The sequence below is a fragment of the Ailuropoda melanoleuca genome, chromosome 11, assembly GCF_002007445.2.
Source record: "Ailuropoda melanoleuca isolate Jingjing chromosome 11, ASM200744v2, whole genome shotgun sequence".
Taxonomy (NCBI): Eukaryota; Metazoa; Chordata; class Mammalia; order Carnivora; family Ursidae; genus Ailuropoda; species Ailuropoda melanoleuca.
This window is the reverse complement of record NC_048228.1, coordinates 40,202,537-40,219,293: the sequence shown is the minus strand read 5'-3', so window position 1 is coordinate 40,219,293 and position 16,757 is coordinate 40,202,537. Positions and strand designations below refer to the sequence as shown.

Here is a 16,757-nt window from a genome sequence, read left to right as displayed (position 1 = left end):
ATGTACTATGTTTGCTTGTCAACTGGACTTAATAGAGAACATATATAAATTTTAAACTTCCCACCACTTACATTACAATAAGTTCCCTGCAGTAAGGACCCACAGGTAAAAAAAAAAAAAAAAAAAAAGGAAAAAAACCCCATATTTTATATATATATATATATATATAATCTATGTTTTCATACCTACCATCAAGGGACTTAAGGGATCCAGGGCAGACAAGCCAGTCACCCTGGCACCAAGAGGCATAAAAACATAAAGTTGGTCACCAATTCTTCCTGAGGAAAGATTATTGATCAAAAGGGGGAAATGCAGGGTGCATGGCTGGCTTAGTCAAGAGACCATATGACTCTAGATCTTGAGGTCATAAATTCAAGCCCCACATTGGGTGTAGAGCTTACTTTAAAAAAAAAAAAATTAACAGGGAAATGATAAAAGAAATTGTCCTCTTTTAACTTTTGTGGGCCCTGCTCTTAGGCTTCCAGGAAGCTATACTTTAACATTTCCTATCAAGGTCAACATGACTCAGCAAAACCACAAAGCATAGGCTGTCTTTCTGCCTGGAGCACAGTGTATCTGCTTAATTCAAAAAATTACCAAGGAGTAAGTATTCCAAACATAAAGATAAGAAAAACAAAACAAAACTCCCTGATTCCCACTGGAGTAAAGTCATACAGCCTTGCACACACTAAAAACATGAAATAAAATCTGTAACATTCAAGGAATATCCTTCATCACCATGATTTGTTCCCCTTTATGTAAAAACCATATATAACGCTGCACCAAATGTTCCTTCCTTGAAGCACTCTCTTCTTTGTGAAGATTATGCATCCCAAGCAGCTGCCCTAACTTGGGCTTGAATAAAACTCTTTTCCTTTCTCTTTGAAATTTCCTTCTCATGTGTCTGTTAGCCATCTGGATGTCTTCTTTGGGAAAATGTCTATTCATGTCTTCTGCTCATATTTTACCTGGATTATTTGTTTCTTGGGTGTTCAGTTTGGTAAGTTATTTATTTTGCATACTAACCCTTTTTTTTTTTAAGATTTTATTTATTTATTTGACAGAGAGAGACAGCCAGCAAGAGAGGGAAAACAAGCAGGGGGAGTGGGAAGAGGAAGAAGCAGGCTCCCACCAGAGCAGGAAGCCTGATCTGGGGCTCGATCCCGGAACGCTGGGATCACACCCTGAGCCGAAGGCAGACGCTTAACGACTGAGCCACCCAGGCACCCCTGGATACTAACCCTTTATCAGATATGTCATTTGCAAATATATGCTCTCGTTCCCAAGGTTGCTTTTAGTTTTGTTGATTGTCCTTCACTGTGCAGAAGATTTTTATTTTGGTGTAGTTCCAACAGTTAATTTTTGCTTGTGTTTCCCTTGCCTCAGGAGACATATCTAGTAAGAAGTTGCTATGGCCAATGCAAAGAGGTGACGACCTGTGTTCTCCTCTAGGATTTTGATGGTTTCCTGTCTCACATTTAGGTCTTTCATCCATTTTGAATTTATTTTTGTGTATGGTATAAGAAAGTGGTCCAGTTTCATTCTTCTGCATGTTGCTGTCCAGCTTACCCAACACCATATGTTGAAAAGACTGTCTTTTTGCCATTGGATATTCTTTCCTGCTTTGTCAGAGATTAACTGACCATAGAGTTATGGCTCCATTTCTGGGTTTTCTATTCTGTTCCATGGATCTGTGTGTCTGTTTTTATGCCAGTACCATACTGTTTTGATCACTATTCCCTTGTAATATAACTTGGAAGTCTGGAATCAAGATGCCTCCAGCCTTTCCTTTCTTTTTCAGGATTGCTTTGGCTATTCAGGGTGTTTTGTAGTTCCATACAAATTTTAGGATTGTTCGTTCTAGCTCTGTGAAAAATGCTGTTGGTATTTTGAAGGGGATTGCAGTAAATGTGTAGATTGCTTTGGATAATATAGACATTTTAACAATATTTGTTCTTCCAATCCATGAGCATGGAATGTTTTTCCATTTCTTTGGGTCATCTTCATTTTCTTTTCTAAGAGTTCTATAGGGGCACCTGGGTGGCACAGCAGTTAGGCGTCTGCCTTCGGCTCAGGGCGTGATCCCGGCGTTATGGGATTGAGCCCCACATCAGGCTCCTCCGCTATGAGCCTGCTTCTTCCTCTCCCACTCCCCCTGCTTGTGTTCCCTCTCTCGCTGGCTGTCTCTCTGTCAAATAAATAAAATCTTAAAAAAAAAAAATAAGGGTTCTATAGTATTCAGAGTATAGATCTTTTATTTATTTTTTTAAAAGATTTTATTTATTTGACAGAGATAGAGACAGCCAGAGAGAGAGGGAACACAAGCAGGGGGAGCGGGAGAGGAAGAAGCAGGCTCATAGCAGAGGAGCCTGATGTGGGGCTCGATCCCATAAAGCCAGGATCACGCCCTGAGCCGAAGGCAGACGCTTAACCACTGTGCCACCCAGGCGCCCCAGATCTTTTAGCTCTTTGATTAGGTTTATTCCCAGATAGCTTACGATTTCTTGATTTTTCTTTCTTTTTAAAAAATATTTTATGTATCTGATAAAGAGAACGAGAGAGCGAGCGAGCACAAGCAGGTGGAGTGGGAGAGAGAGAAGCAAGCTCCCCATTGAGTAGGGAGCCTGATGTGGGGCTCGATCCCAGGACCCTGGGATCATAACCTGAGCTGAAGGCAGAGGCTTAACCAACTGAGCCACCCAGGCACCCCAATTCCTTGATTTTTCTTTCTGCTGCTTCATTATTGATGTAGAGAAATGCAATAGATTTCTGTACATTGATTTTGTATCCTGCAACTTTAATGAATTTGTGTATCAGTTCTAGCAAATTTTTGGTGGCGTCTTGGGTTTTCTACATAGAGTAAGCTGTCTGCAAATAGTGAAAATTTGACTTCTTCCTTGCTGATTTGGATGTCTTTTATTTCCTTTTGTTGTCTGATTGCTGAGGCTAGGATTTCCAGGACTATGTTAAAAAACAGTGATGGAAGTGGACATCGTTGTCTTTTCCTGACCATAGAAGAAAAGTGATCAGTTTTTTTCCCCACTGAGGATTATATTAGCTGTGGGTTTTTCATATATGGCCTTTAATGTTGAGGTATGTTCCTCTATCCCTACTTTGTTGAGGGTTTTTAACTAAGAATGGATGCTGTAGGGGCACCTGGGTGGCTCACATGGTTAAGTGTCTGCCTTCAGCTGAGGTCATGATCTCCAGGTCCTGGGATTGAGCCCAACGTCGGGCTGCCAGCTCAGTGGGGAGTCTGCTTCTCCCTCTCCCTCTGCCTCACCCCTGCCTGTGCTCTCTCTCTCAAATAAATAAATAAAAATCTTAAAAATAAATAGATGCTGTACTTTGTCAAATGCTTTTTCTGCATCTATTGGGAGAATTATATGATTCTTATTCTTTCTATTATTAATGTGGTGTATCAGGCTTATTGATTTGGAAATACTGAACCACCCTTGCAACCCAGGAACAAATCCCACTTGATTGTGGTGAATGATTCTTTTAGTGTACTGTTGGATTCAATTCGCTAGTATTTTGTTGAGAACTTTTGCAACCATGTTCATCAGAGATATTGGCTTATAGTTCTCTTTTTTAGTGGAGAAACTAGATTTTAAACCAAAGACTGTAACAAGAGATGAAGAAGGGCATTATATCATAATAAAGGGGTCTATCTAACAAGAAGATCTAACAATTGTAAATATTCATGCCCCCAACTTAGGAGCACCCAAATATATAAAACAATTAACAAACATAAAGGAACTCATAGATAATAATATAATAATAAAAGACCCCATTGACATCAATGGACAGATCATCTAATTCAGAACATTTCACCCTACAGCAGCAAAGTACACATTTTTTTAAAGTGTTCATCGGACATTCTCCACAATAGACCAAATACTAGGTTCCAAATCAGGCCGCAACAACTACAAAAAAGACGGAGATCATACCATGCATATTTTCAGACCACAACACTATGAAACTTGAAGTCAACCACAGGAAAAAATTTGGAAAGATCACAAATACATGGAGGCTAAAGAACATCCAACTAAAGAATGAATGGATCAACCAGAAAATTAAAGAAGAAAGAAAAAACACAAGGAAACAAATGAAAATGAAAACACAACACTCCAAAACCCTTGGGGTGCAGCAAAAGCAGCCATAAGAGAGAAGTACATAGCAATACAGGTCTATCTCAAGAAGCAGAAAAAAATCTCAAATACGCAACCTAACTTTACACCTAAAAGAGCTTTAAAGAACAAATGAAGCCTAAAGCCTGCAGAAGAAGGGAAATAATAAAGACCAAAGCAGAAATAAATGATATAGAAACAAAGAAAAACACAAAACAGGAGAACAGATCAATAAAACCAGGGGCTGGTTCTTTGAAAAAATTAATAAAATTGATAAACCTGTAGTCAAACTTATCAAAAAAGAAGAGAGAGGACCCAAATAAAATCACAAATGAGAGAGGAGAAATAACAACCAACGCCACAAAAATGCAAACAATTATAAGAAAATATTATGAAAAATTATATGCCAACAAATTGAGCATGTTTTCATATGGCTTCACAGGAGAATTCTACCAAACATTTAAATAAGAGTTAATACCTATCCTTCTCCAACTATTATAAAAAATTATATGCCAACAAATTGAACACGGTTTCAGGTGGCCTCACAGCAGAATTCTACTAAACATTTAAATGAGTTAATACCTGTTCTTCTCAAACTATCTCAAAAAATATAAATGGAAGGAAAACTTCCAAACTCATTCTACAAGGCCAGCATTACCCTGATTCCAAAACCAGAAAAAGACTTTCAAATTCTTAAAAAGTTTTGTTCATTTTGCATCAACACCTACTAGGGCTACAAAGGTGAAATCTGGACTTGGAAGTTATCAGTTGGAAACCTTAATCTTTTGAGGTCCCAGAAGGGCTATGCCCTGAGAATATAGGCAACCCAGAAACAGATCAACTTCTACTCAAAGTGATCCATTCATATTTGATTTGCATGCAAGAAGAAAGTTAAATCCACTCTGAAAGATATCATCAACCAAATTTTCAATCAAAAATTACCAGAGACGCCAGAAAATAAGACCTAATGTTCCAAAAACAAGAAAATAGACAGAGACCCACAGGTAATGCAGACTAGAGTCATCAGACATTGACATATCTTTATAGATATTTATCATCTTTATTTTTAAGAAAATGAAAAGATAATCACCAAAGAACTAGAATCTATATTTAAAACAAAACAAAACAAAAATAGATGAGTTTAACAGCAGTTTAGGCACAGATTAGAAAACAGAATTAGTGGAACTGGTAGACTGGTATGCAGAAAACATCCAGATCAAAGCATGGATAAAAATTATCAACATGGGTGGGGGGGAAGGTCCTCCACACTGAGAAGGATGAAAACTACATAAAAAAGTCTAAGAGGGGGTGCCTGGGTGGCACAGTCAGTTAAGCATCCAATTATTGGCTTCAGACCAGGTCATGATCTCAGGGTCATGAGATCAAGCCCAGCGACGGGCTCCACGCCCAGCACAGAGTCTGCTTGAGACTATCTCTCCTCTGCCCCTCCTGCTCATGCTCTCTCTTTCTCTCTCTCTAAAATAAACAAATCTAAAAAAAAAAAAAAAAGCCTAAGAAACATATGGGATATGATGAAAAAGTTCTGGCATACATGTAACTGGAGACCTGGGAGAGGAAAACTGAAGCAGAATCAACATTTTAAGAAACAACGACCACGCATTTTCTAAAACTGATGAGGTTATTAAGCCACAAATTGAAGAAGCTCTAGGAACATCAACACAGGATTACAAAAAAGAAAACCACACCTGGGCATATGGTAGTAAAGTGGCTAGAAACCAAAGTAATAGCTAAGTAATGGTTCTATACTCAAAACCTGCTCTATTGCCATCACATTCATAACACTCCATTCAATTTTAGAAACTGGGAAAGTAGGGACCACCTAAAGACTGGCACCCAGGAAATTAAAGGTAAATAGCTTAGTTTTAATCTGTGAACACAATGAATGTAATAATTAGCCAAAATCTCTTATTAGGTGAAAGCAGTGAAAACAAAAAAGTTCAAGGTACAAGTAATTTATAACCCTTACATCTTGATTTTATAAACTTCTTAAGCCATCTCTCCATGTCTTCAGAAGCCAAAATATGCCAGTTCGAATGCCAGCTATCACCTCTACTACCATCCCCGTTTGAGGTTTAGCACTGAGGAAGCCACTGTGAGTTCCTAAGGTTTAGCACTGAGGAAGCCAGTGTGAGTTCCTAAGACTCAGAAAGATAATCAAATAACATACCAAATTCAAATAAGACGTTGGCTCAGGATGAAAATTTCTAAGAGATTTGCTGTGAGATTTTCTGCTAATAAAAGGCACCAACTGGAACTAAAGTGCCCCAAAGACCCATGCCCATGCAAGGAAGATGGCTAAAATTTACCAATGCGATCACATTCAGAAGTGTGTGCCAAGGGTGCCTTCACTGTGCTAGGATTAAGTCTGTGATTCACACTGTGTAGGAGCTGCATGGCTCCTCACTAGGATTCCAACAATCTTCCTCAGGGAGACAGCAGGGCTTCAGAAACTCATGAGTCACACATCAAGAGATTAGACAGGTATAACCAAGGCACGCCATCCAGCTAAAGCACATTATACACATACACACAAAACAGACAACAAACTTTTTATTTCTCACACCAATATGGAACAATGCATTACTCCAAGACAAAACAAAAATATACAGTAATAGTTAATTATACAATAAAGAAAATACAACAACCCCAGCACCATATTAAGCTCAAAGAGCTTGAACTGCAGTTAAGACCATATACTGGGTTTAGAGGAGTCACCAAAAGTAACTTCCTCCAAGTAAATGTTAACCTCTCCCTACTGTCAGAAGCTTTCTGGACATATGTCTTGCTACCACTGCATTAGCATTATCTTCTTCTGTATATAAAAAACAACCTAAATTTCCCTAACGCAAAAGTCACCTTCCCACTTTGTTGCTACTTCCTTCCTTCCAGAGCATCTACTAGTCCTAATTGTACTCTTATCCCTTTCTATATCCTAGACCTACTTCAAAAACACTTATTTTTAAAGATTTATTTATGTATTAGAGAGAGAGAGAGTGTGGTGGAGAGAGAAGAGAGAGAGGGACAGTGAAATTCAAGCAGACTCCATGGTGAGTGTGGAGCCTGATGTGGGGCTCAAACTCACGACCCTGAGATCATGACCTGAGCTGAAACCAGGAGTCAGATGTTCAACCAACTACACCACCCAAATGTCCCCAAAAACATTTATTAAGCTGCAATTTTCACAATATTTTAACTCTATTCTGAAATTGGTCTACAAATATCTTCCCATAACATTGAAGCCAGTGATTTAATAAATAAGAGGCATGTATTTATTAATTTGCAAAAAAATAACCCTTATACATTTATGTCTGTATGTACTTGTAGAGTCAGTTTCTCAAAACCAATGGAACTGAAGTGTACACACAGCACACACACACACACACCACCACTACCATATTCAAATCAAATGGATTTATATTAAGTGTCAAACTAGATAACACAAAATTTATAATCAGATACACAAAATATGAATTGAATTATGAATACACTGCTGATAATGGATACAATAACAAGCAGCACCCAAATGGCTTCGCAACTCACTTGAACCCATTGTACTCTGTTATCTGACCTGATAATCTCTTAGCCAGCTAGAAAATTCCTTTCAAACGTGATTGAGGGGCTTTAAATAACGAGATTCTTTTCCCCTTTCCAGCTATCCCTATTCTGGTGATTGGACAGATGTCACCTTTCCTTTCTTCTTGTTTTCTACTAGTGAAGCCACATTTTTACTTTTTTGGAAAGTTTGAACAGTCTTCTGCCATAGATGTTGGCATATCTATTGTAAGAATGATAATCTGCATTTAAAATGCCCTTCTTCTCTATTTTACTCGTTGCCATACTTATAATCTGAGAGCCTACTGTAAACAGAATGCATAATACAATGTAAACTGCACACAGATAAGAAAAAGTACACAGGTTAATTCTAAAGTCCTCAGCCGGACACCTGCCTACAATTATAACTATTGCTCATGCTAGGAGAAGCCAAGGTAGTCTCAGGTCAAGAATTAGTGCCTTCCTCTTACATTCTTTCCCTAGTGCTAACACTAGTAAATGGAGAGTTCCAATGCTGCCTCGCAGTCACAAGGACAGGCTGTTTAAGCATATCTCCTTCAACTATTTACTACAATACCAAGAGATTACAATCCTGACAAGGAGTTATGGGTCTCAAGTCACTATCAGGTGATTACTATAAAACTTATGGACAGAAAACAGAAGCAGGAAGAGTACTGAGCATTGTTAGAAAGGGAACTTAAAATCTAAATTTTAACTTCCATAAATTATCGCTTGCATTTCAAAAGTCCTCTGTCAATGGGTTTTCACGTTATCTATGATTTGACAGATCCACCTTGAAGTGTCCAACTTGACACCATATTCAGGTCTAAAGGCTGCTCAGTAACAGAGTTGGATCAGACTGCTGAAGTCTTCAGGACAAGGAAACAAGCCGAGTCTGGCACCCTGGGCCCCCACAGCATTGCAGCAGAGTGATCTGGGAAACAGGGCGTGAAAGACAAGGTCATCCAGACAGAGCTATGGAGAACCCATCATGGGAGGTATGTACAATCAGTGAGAAGCCACTGAGGCCTTTTAGGCAAGACTTCTGATTCTTAACTATGTTTAAAAGATCACTCTGGCAGGTGTATGGCAAGCACAGCACCAAGGGCCAGTTAGAAGAAAGCAGGTGAGACCTGCTTGGACAAGGGGATGAGCCTCAGTAGTAACAGAGGGGACATCAAAAACTCAAGGACACACTTCCAACGTGGAAGTTTTAGATGCCTGTAAGACATCTGAGAGAGAGAGAGAGAGATCTTTGGTTAAAAACTGAGAACCATAAACAAGACTCTTGCGGATGGCAAAACACCCCACCATCTTGGGGTCTTCCTTATGCAATAATGTATTGCTTTCTGATTTTTTTAAAAAATGCAACAGACCCACATTTGACTGAGCATCCAAGTGTAAACTGTTTTCCAAGAGGCATTGATGGATTTACACTATCACACACAATTGTAAAGTTTAGGACCTTGGCAGCTGCAGTGAATTTCAAAATCCAAATAGAAGATCTTTGTCCTTGGCCTCCTCAGCCCTTTGACCTTCTCTCCTCTAATGATCTTGTGCTCCCTACTATCTCAGTCCTACACAGGCACACCTTGGAAGTGTAATTAAAGACACTACACTGTCTTCTCAACCACCTATCTTTCTCAGCTTTTATCCATCGCCTATCCTTCCAGCCCACTCCATTTATCACGGGACAACACCCCTAAGACTCCCTCTGTTCCCACCCAAAGTTAACCCTCTACTCTCCTTATAATTTGAAGACATTTTGCACATCACAAACATAGGACCTATGCATATGTCCCCTTCACATATATTCAGCCATTAGTCAAAATATAATTTAACTAAGCTACTTAACAATAAAATTCCTGCTTTCTTATTAGAGCCTAATAAATATAAGTTTGTCTGTTCATTCTATTTGTTTTGTAAGCATTTACAGGTCATTACTTTTTTTTAAAGATTTTATTTATTTATTTGAGAGAGAGAAAGAGAGAGAGCACAAGCAGGGGGGACGGGCAAAGGGAGAAGCAGACTCCCTGTTGAGCAGGGAGCCCCATATGGGCCTCGGTCATGACACTTAACCGACTGAGCCACCCAGGTGCCCCTTACAGGTCATTATTTGAGAAAAACTGGGAACTTTTAAAAACTCTAAACCCTGACAATTTTATTTATTTCCCGTAAGAGACTAAACCTAAACTGGCAACTACAATGAGGTCCTCTGTAATGTTTGAAATTTAAAGCATTATCCCCGTTGTACACATGCACTTGCTAGGTCACAAATTTATTACACTTAAAAAGCCCAAAGTAACTCCAGTAACATCCTTAGTAACCAGATCTTGGTTTCTAAAAAAAAAAAAAAAAAAAAAAGGAACCAGAGTGTCTTGGAGAAATGGTTGATTCCAGGATTGGGACATGGAAAATACAAAACGAGCCTGGACTGTTCTATGGTACCAAAAAGTAAAGATAAAGCTTTAGGAGGGGTTGAGAGAGCAAGTGGTCTGTCAAAAGGACACAGAGGCCAACCTGAAAGAAAGTTCTAGTGGCCAAAACTGGAACAGTTTGAGCAGCAAGTTAAATAAAAACCCATAAAATAACAAATATCCATGAACCTGTATTGATACAAATAGCTGAATAAATAAATGGGGAAGAAGACAGTTCTAATCAGTGAACATAGAACAAATGAGAAAAAAATGTTTAATCACCATTAGAACAATATAGTCCAGGGGCGCCTGGGTGGCTCAGTGGGTTAAGCGGCTGACTCGGGTTTCAGCTCAGATCGTGATCTCACAGTTGTGGGATTGAGCCCCATGTGTCGGGCTTCATGCTCAGCTCGAAGTCTGCTTCAGATTGTCTCTCCTCTCCCTCTGCCCCTCCCCACTCGTGCTCTCTTTCTCTCAAATAAATAAAATCTTTTAAATAAATAAATAAGAACAATGTAGTACAATGTACATCAAGTTCCACCAATGGATGCTAAAATTAGTGAATAAAAGTTTAAGGAGAAACAGGATATTCGCACAATCCAGTTTCTCTTCCAAGATATCTACTAAGTACAAAGAGAAAAAAAACTTTCCACTGGGGGCAAGGCAAATAGCACCTTAATCAAGGTTTACATCAGCATAAGACATCATGGGCCCGGACATGATGCACTTCCGGTATTTTTTCCCAAAATGCCTAACTTCAATCTAATCATGAGAAAACATAAAGTACTAAGAGGAACAGTCTACAAAATAACTGACCATTACTCTTCACAAGTTCATAGACTGGATCCTGAACAGAAAAAGGACAGTGAAAAGCCAGTGAAATCCAATTTAGTGTATTGTTTTGTTTTGTTTTTTTAAAGATTTTATTTCTTTCTTTGACAGAAAGAGAGCACAAACGGTGGGAGCAGCAGAGGAAGAGAGAGAAGCAGACTCCCTGCTGAGCAGGGAGCCCGATGTGGGGCTTGATCCCAGGACCTGGTATCATGATCTGAGCTGAAGGCAGATGCTTAACTGAATGAGCCACCCAGGTGCCCCCAAATAAGTGTGTAGTTTTGATAACAGTATTATAGTATCGCACCGATATGAATTTATCAGTTTTGACAATTTTACTACAGTTATACAAGTTGTTACAGGAATTCTCTGTACCATATTTTTCTGCAAATTTTCAGTAAGCCTAAAAATTACTTCAAAATAGCAAATTAAAATCAATAATGAAAGAACCCCAATATTTTTTCAATATTCATAATGGAAGCATAATGTCAGATTTAAAATGCCATCTTTGGGGCGCCTGGGTGGCACAGTTGGTTGAGCGTCCAACTCTTGGTTTCAGCTCAGGTCGTGATCTCAGGGTTGTGAGATGGAGCCCCACGTCCAGCTCCGCACTCAGCACAAAGTCAGCTTCAGATTCTGTCTCCCTCTCCCTCTGCCCCTCCCACTTGCACTCTCTTGTTCTCTTTCTCTCTCTCTCAAATGAATAAATAAATCTTTTAAAAAATGCCCTCTGTGTTCTTGAAAACTTCATCAAGAGCTATACAAACCCAGTCACCGCTATATGCATTCTGAAAAGCACTGTTTTATTAAGAATAACACATCAATAACATCTTTTTCTTGTTACCCTGGCATATTTATGATGAGCTGCAATTGAAATGAGAGCTGTGAGATCCTCCTAGAAGCCAAGCTTTAAGGGCTATCACTATTACACTAAGGAAGGAAAAGCAAGAAGCTTACCGTTTGAAAACTGTTCTCCAGAAGTGATTTGCCCCTCTTCCTTATGATGAGGGATCAGAAGGCAAGCTGAGGACAAAGAACAAGCTGACACCCTGCAACCCCCACCAATCCTGACTGGGACACGTGTGACATTCTTCCAGGAAGCTCTCCACGTCTTAATGTGAATGCCTTGCTAGAAGGAAAAACAACCTCAACTTGACAATGGCAAGGCCTCCACGATCTTGTAGGTCCTCTTTAGCATATGAAAGTTCTTTTGAAAACCTCCTTTTTCCCTTACCTCCCCCAACCTCAAAGTATTTAATCAATTTCTCCTCCCCATGACCCTGGTGCAACTCTTTCTGCCCCCCAGGTCCTGTCCCTGTGCTTTCATAAAACTACCATTTTGGACAAAAGACGTCTCAAGAATTCTTTCTTGGTCGTTGGCTCCAGACCTCACCCCAGCAAACCACACCTGTATTCCAAACCACATCACTTATATAGGTGGAAATAGTGAAGGGAGAAAAACATAGCAATCTGCTTTTTGTTGAAAAATTCAGAACACTTACTTTGCCTCTGGGTTGGGATGGCATTCTATGAGGTAAGATAGAACACATCTCCCTGGGGAGGTGGGGAGATATGTTATCTACCTATGAGTCAGAATACAATGGGTTGTCTGTAGCTCCAGGGAACAGACTTCCAATTTTACCCTTCCAGATAACTTGCAGAACTTAATACCAGTGAAATCACAACTACCTAATACTACTTGACCCCAAGTACTAATCTCCAATCAGCTCCCAGCCTAAAGAGTAGTAAGATTTTTTCAGTTGCAAAACCAAAGAGATTGGGCTAATGATAAGTGCTAGAAGCCTCATTCAATGGGTTTCAGACCTTGCCAAGATTTTACTCCACCCCTTTGTCAAAACAAAACTTCACTGGAATCATGAGGAGAACAGCACTTTTGCTTTACTCATACCCACCCACCTGGGTTTTTAAACAACCAGTGCACTACTAACTTCCAATGTTATGATTCTCTGAATGAATATTTATCTCTATGAATAAGCTAATGGTGTGGCTCAAAAATTAAGACATCGGCCTTCTAACAGTCTCTCAGTGAAGTAGAATATCTGCTTCAAAAAAACTACGGGGGGGGCTATCACAAGAAGGGGGTGTCACTGCTAGCAGGTTTTGAGGGGAGAGGATGATGAAATGTGATGGTTCTACCAACTGTACTTTAAGCAGGTGAACTGTAGGATATGTGAGCTCTGTCTCATAAAGCTGTGCTGGGGGAAAAAGATGAAGCCCAAACCATCAAGACACTTTATGATCACTGGTTCACAGCCTAGAGTGAACTGGGAACTGATACTTTGAAGGATAAATGTCAGCTTCCTGTAGGTAGACCCATATATCCTATATCCTATAGTGATGATCATCATTAGGGTTCTTTAATTTTCACTAAAAAATCTCAACCCTAACCTATTATCCCAGTAAGCAACACAGATTAAGCCTTCCCTCTTGATATAACCTTTAACTGCTGCTAAACTTCTATCAAAAAGTCCTGACAGAGAGAAATATAGGGAATTTAAAGAACATTAGATCCACCCGTCCCTCTATAAAATCTAGATTTATCCCCGAATAAACCCCAAACCATCAAACAGTGCCATGTGTGACCATAGGGTCTCCGCACCCAACAAGGATTTCTTATAACCCTTAGGGTAAGGAAAATTCCAACTAGAGCAAAGAGTCCTAGAAAATGCACTACTGCATGTACCACCTGGATGGGCATGGGATGCTCTCCCACTGCCATTTAGTCTCCTCTGCATCTTTTGTAAATGCCAGGAAAAGCTTTTCTATGGAGCTGGTAGGTTTCCTCCTTTATCCTCATTGAATTGTGTGACTAATCATTCCTTTTTACTACGGCTTCCAGGATGCAACTGTAATTTGCACAACATCTGTCCAAGTCCATTTTAACGCGCTTCCCTTTACACTTGGTTGTATTTTATCTTCCGCTTGGAATACTTATGCTCACCTCAAATGTTTCATGGATGCTTAATAAAATTAACGCAGAAATAGATGTTGGCTGTAAGTGTATTTTAATAGCATCTTAACACAAAAGAATGTGTTTCCTAAGGGAGCTCTTGCTGAAGGCTCAGGGTCTGCAACAAAGATAACAGATACACATTTGTTACTATAAATCTGTTTTTTTCTAAAAGTGGAATGAGCTTTTATATTTCCACTATTAGGAAGAAAATAAAAATAGGCAACATTACAGTTATTTTTTTTAACTGTAAATTTACAATCTAATTTTATGGTCTTGTATTTTTCTGTATTGTTCTAACTTCTTCAGTACTATTTTTTTTTAAGATTTTATTTATTTGAGAGTGCACAAGTGGGGGGGGGAGAGAGAAGCAGGCTCTCCACTGAGGACACTGGGTTCATGACCTGAGCAAAAGGCAGATGCTTGACCAACTGAACCAGCCAGGCGCCCCGCTTTAGTATTATTTTTAATAATAATTGCATAAGCTGGTTAATTTTTTGAAGTCAATCATTAAAAACCAACTATCCACCAAAAAAAATTACAAAAGGGAGCTCAATAACTTTTCAGCAAGCCATCCAAAATTGTGGACAAAAATTTATGCCCTGCAGATAAGAAAAAGACATAAAATATACTGGTTGATCCCTTTAAAAGTACTAATATTAACAAATTTCTCTCCTACCTTGCAGTAACTTCCGTGCTCGGTAAGTTTTTATCCATCTATCAACTCTTGTTTCATACATTTGGAGAAAGGCAGGAGTTTTACCAACTGGTTTTTAACACACACCACCAGACACAAAAGCAGTTTGCACGAAGGCATTGATTTCTGAAAAACCGGTCTGAATTCTCAGTTTGGATTTCACACTCATTTTCAAATGAAATTGGGAAGGACTAACTAAAACCTAGTCCTCTCAACTGAGGTTTTCTTTCTATTTCCTACCAAAGGGCCATGCAATACCCACCAATCCTTCAACACAACATCCCAACTGGGTTTCACCATTTACTCACTCGGCTTAACAGAGGTTCAGTTCAACCGAGGTCTTCGATCTCAGAGTCCGTGTGCTCAGAGTCAGAGCACTAACAATCGTTTATATAGACGCTGAGCTGAGTCAGCCAAACCTTCCAAACATACCCTAAGGAAGCAGCGCCTAACAATGGCATCAAGCATCTGTACTGTGCTTTCTAAATCGTGAAGAGCTTTTCCAAAATCTCCCTGGCTCCTTTCCAGGCTGCTTCCTTCCCGCGACTCCCAATCTCTGCCGGACGGTCCGGGACTCCCTCTTGCCTCATGGCGCTCTGGACTCGGTCTCTAACGACGCAGGACTCAGGACACAGCCGGCGCGCGCGGCAGACCCCCATCCCCCATCCCCCATCCCGCGGGGCGACCTTCCTTGACCGCCGCGCTCGGCTCGGCGACAGCCCACCCACGGTGTCCGCGCGCTCCCGGCGGGCCGGCACTCACACGCGCGTCTAGTGGCCTGGGGAGGCGCCCGCCCGGGGGCACAGTGACGGTCAGGAGCGGCGAGCGGCGAGCGGCGGGCGGCGGGCGGCGGGCTGGGGCGGCCAGGAGGCGAGCGCAGGCAGCGCCGACGCGGGCTTCGCCTCGCTCTCCACCGGCTGCAGGCGGGAAGAGCGCAGGGCGGCGGCTCCCTCGGGGTGGGAGGCCGGAGGCAGACGACAGGAGTAGCGCCGCCTGCCTGGCCGCGATAAAGCACCCTGCGCCGGGGAGGAGCGCGCGGATGGGTTAACCCCCAGCGGGGCATTGGATCGACGGCCACCCTCTTGCGGGGCCCAGGTCACGGAGATGACTATCCCGAAACGCGCATGGACAAACCCCAAACTACCGCCTCCAGGGTTTGTACGAATGGGAAGAGGTGATTAGCCCTGGTCATCTCAGGACGCCACCCGGGCTGATCAATACCTCTCTAGCCCGGATGAATTTGATCACTGTCTGTGTCCCGCGCCCCTAAGCTCAGGGGGACGCTGACACCGAGGGTTTTTTTTTTTTTTTTCCTATCACACACGTTACCCACCCCGAGAGCAAGTAGGTCTTTACTGAATGAGCTTCTGAGAAACTGGTGCTTACGCCGTTCAGGAACCGAATCTAAGAGGCTGGAGCGGGGAGTTGAATGAAAATATTAGTATGAACGGTTTAATTGTATTCTGCACACTCTTGTAATAAATACTTCTCCGCAATACTGTTCGTGTGGAAAAGCTGGAAAGTGTGCATATTCAAGAAAAGATTTGGTTATCAGGCTTTATGAATGTGTATGGCTTTCCCAAAATTTGCCTGCCGCATCTACCCTTGAAAATTAATACTTAATATCTATTTTCTGGTTTGCTTTTACAAACAAAAATCAAGTTATTTAAAGCAACACTAGGAATTACTGTTAATTCTTAACCCGTTACAGGAAATCTTTAGTCATGGGGCACCTGGCTGGCTTAATTGGTAGAGTGTGTGACCCTTGATTTCAGTGAGTTCAAGTCCTATGTTGGGGGTGAAGCCTACAGGGAGAAGTTTCAGCCAGGAAGCCTAAATAAGAAATTGATTATACATAATTTTTTAGAATATTAAAAATACCATACCGTATACTTTTTTCTTTTCTTTTTTTAATTTAAATTCAATTAGCGCAAGGAAGCTGGATGTAGGGCTCCATCCCAAGGACCCTGGGATCATGATCTGAGCCCAAGGCAGACTCTTTGCGGCCTGAGCCTCCGAGGCGCCCCTTAAAGTATTTTAAATTACATTTCCATGATGTACCCAAACATCTGAGTAAAATTGATTTTTGGATGAATTTTGAGACCATTTAAAGACACTTAAAGACCCATATACAAATA

The 16,757-nt window shown here is 40.7% G+C and overlaps 1 protein-coding gene across 5 annotated transcripts in view; it reads right to left on the bottom strand.

Moving 5' to 3' along the window:
* Positions 1–16,757, bottom strand: part of ABCG2 (ATP binding cassette subfamily G member 2 (Junior blood group)) — a 127,584-nt gene that overhangs the window by 49,187 nt on the left and 61,640 nt on the right. Inside the window, exons 1-2 of one of the 5 annotated variants that reach the window (XM_034671542.1) lie at positions 15,382–15,718; positions 13,914–14,040 (exon numbers count right to left, since the gene is read on the bottom strand). The exons of 1 other annotated variant lie outside the window; for it this stretch is intronic. In XM_034671542.1, coding sequence (XP_034527433.1) covers positions 13,914–13,927 — 14 coding nt within the window. In that variant the 5' untranslated portion in view covers positions 13,928–14,040; positions 15,382–15,718. Of the gene's footprint in view, positions 1–13,913; positions 14,041–14,927; positions 15,236–15,381; positions 15,719–16,757 lie in introns of those variants that run through there. 3 more of the 5 variants (XM_011232212.3, XM_034671544.1, XM_034671545.1) reach the window with 3 other exon arrangements.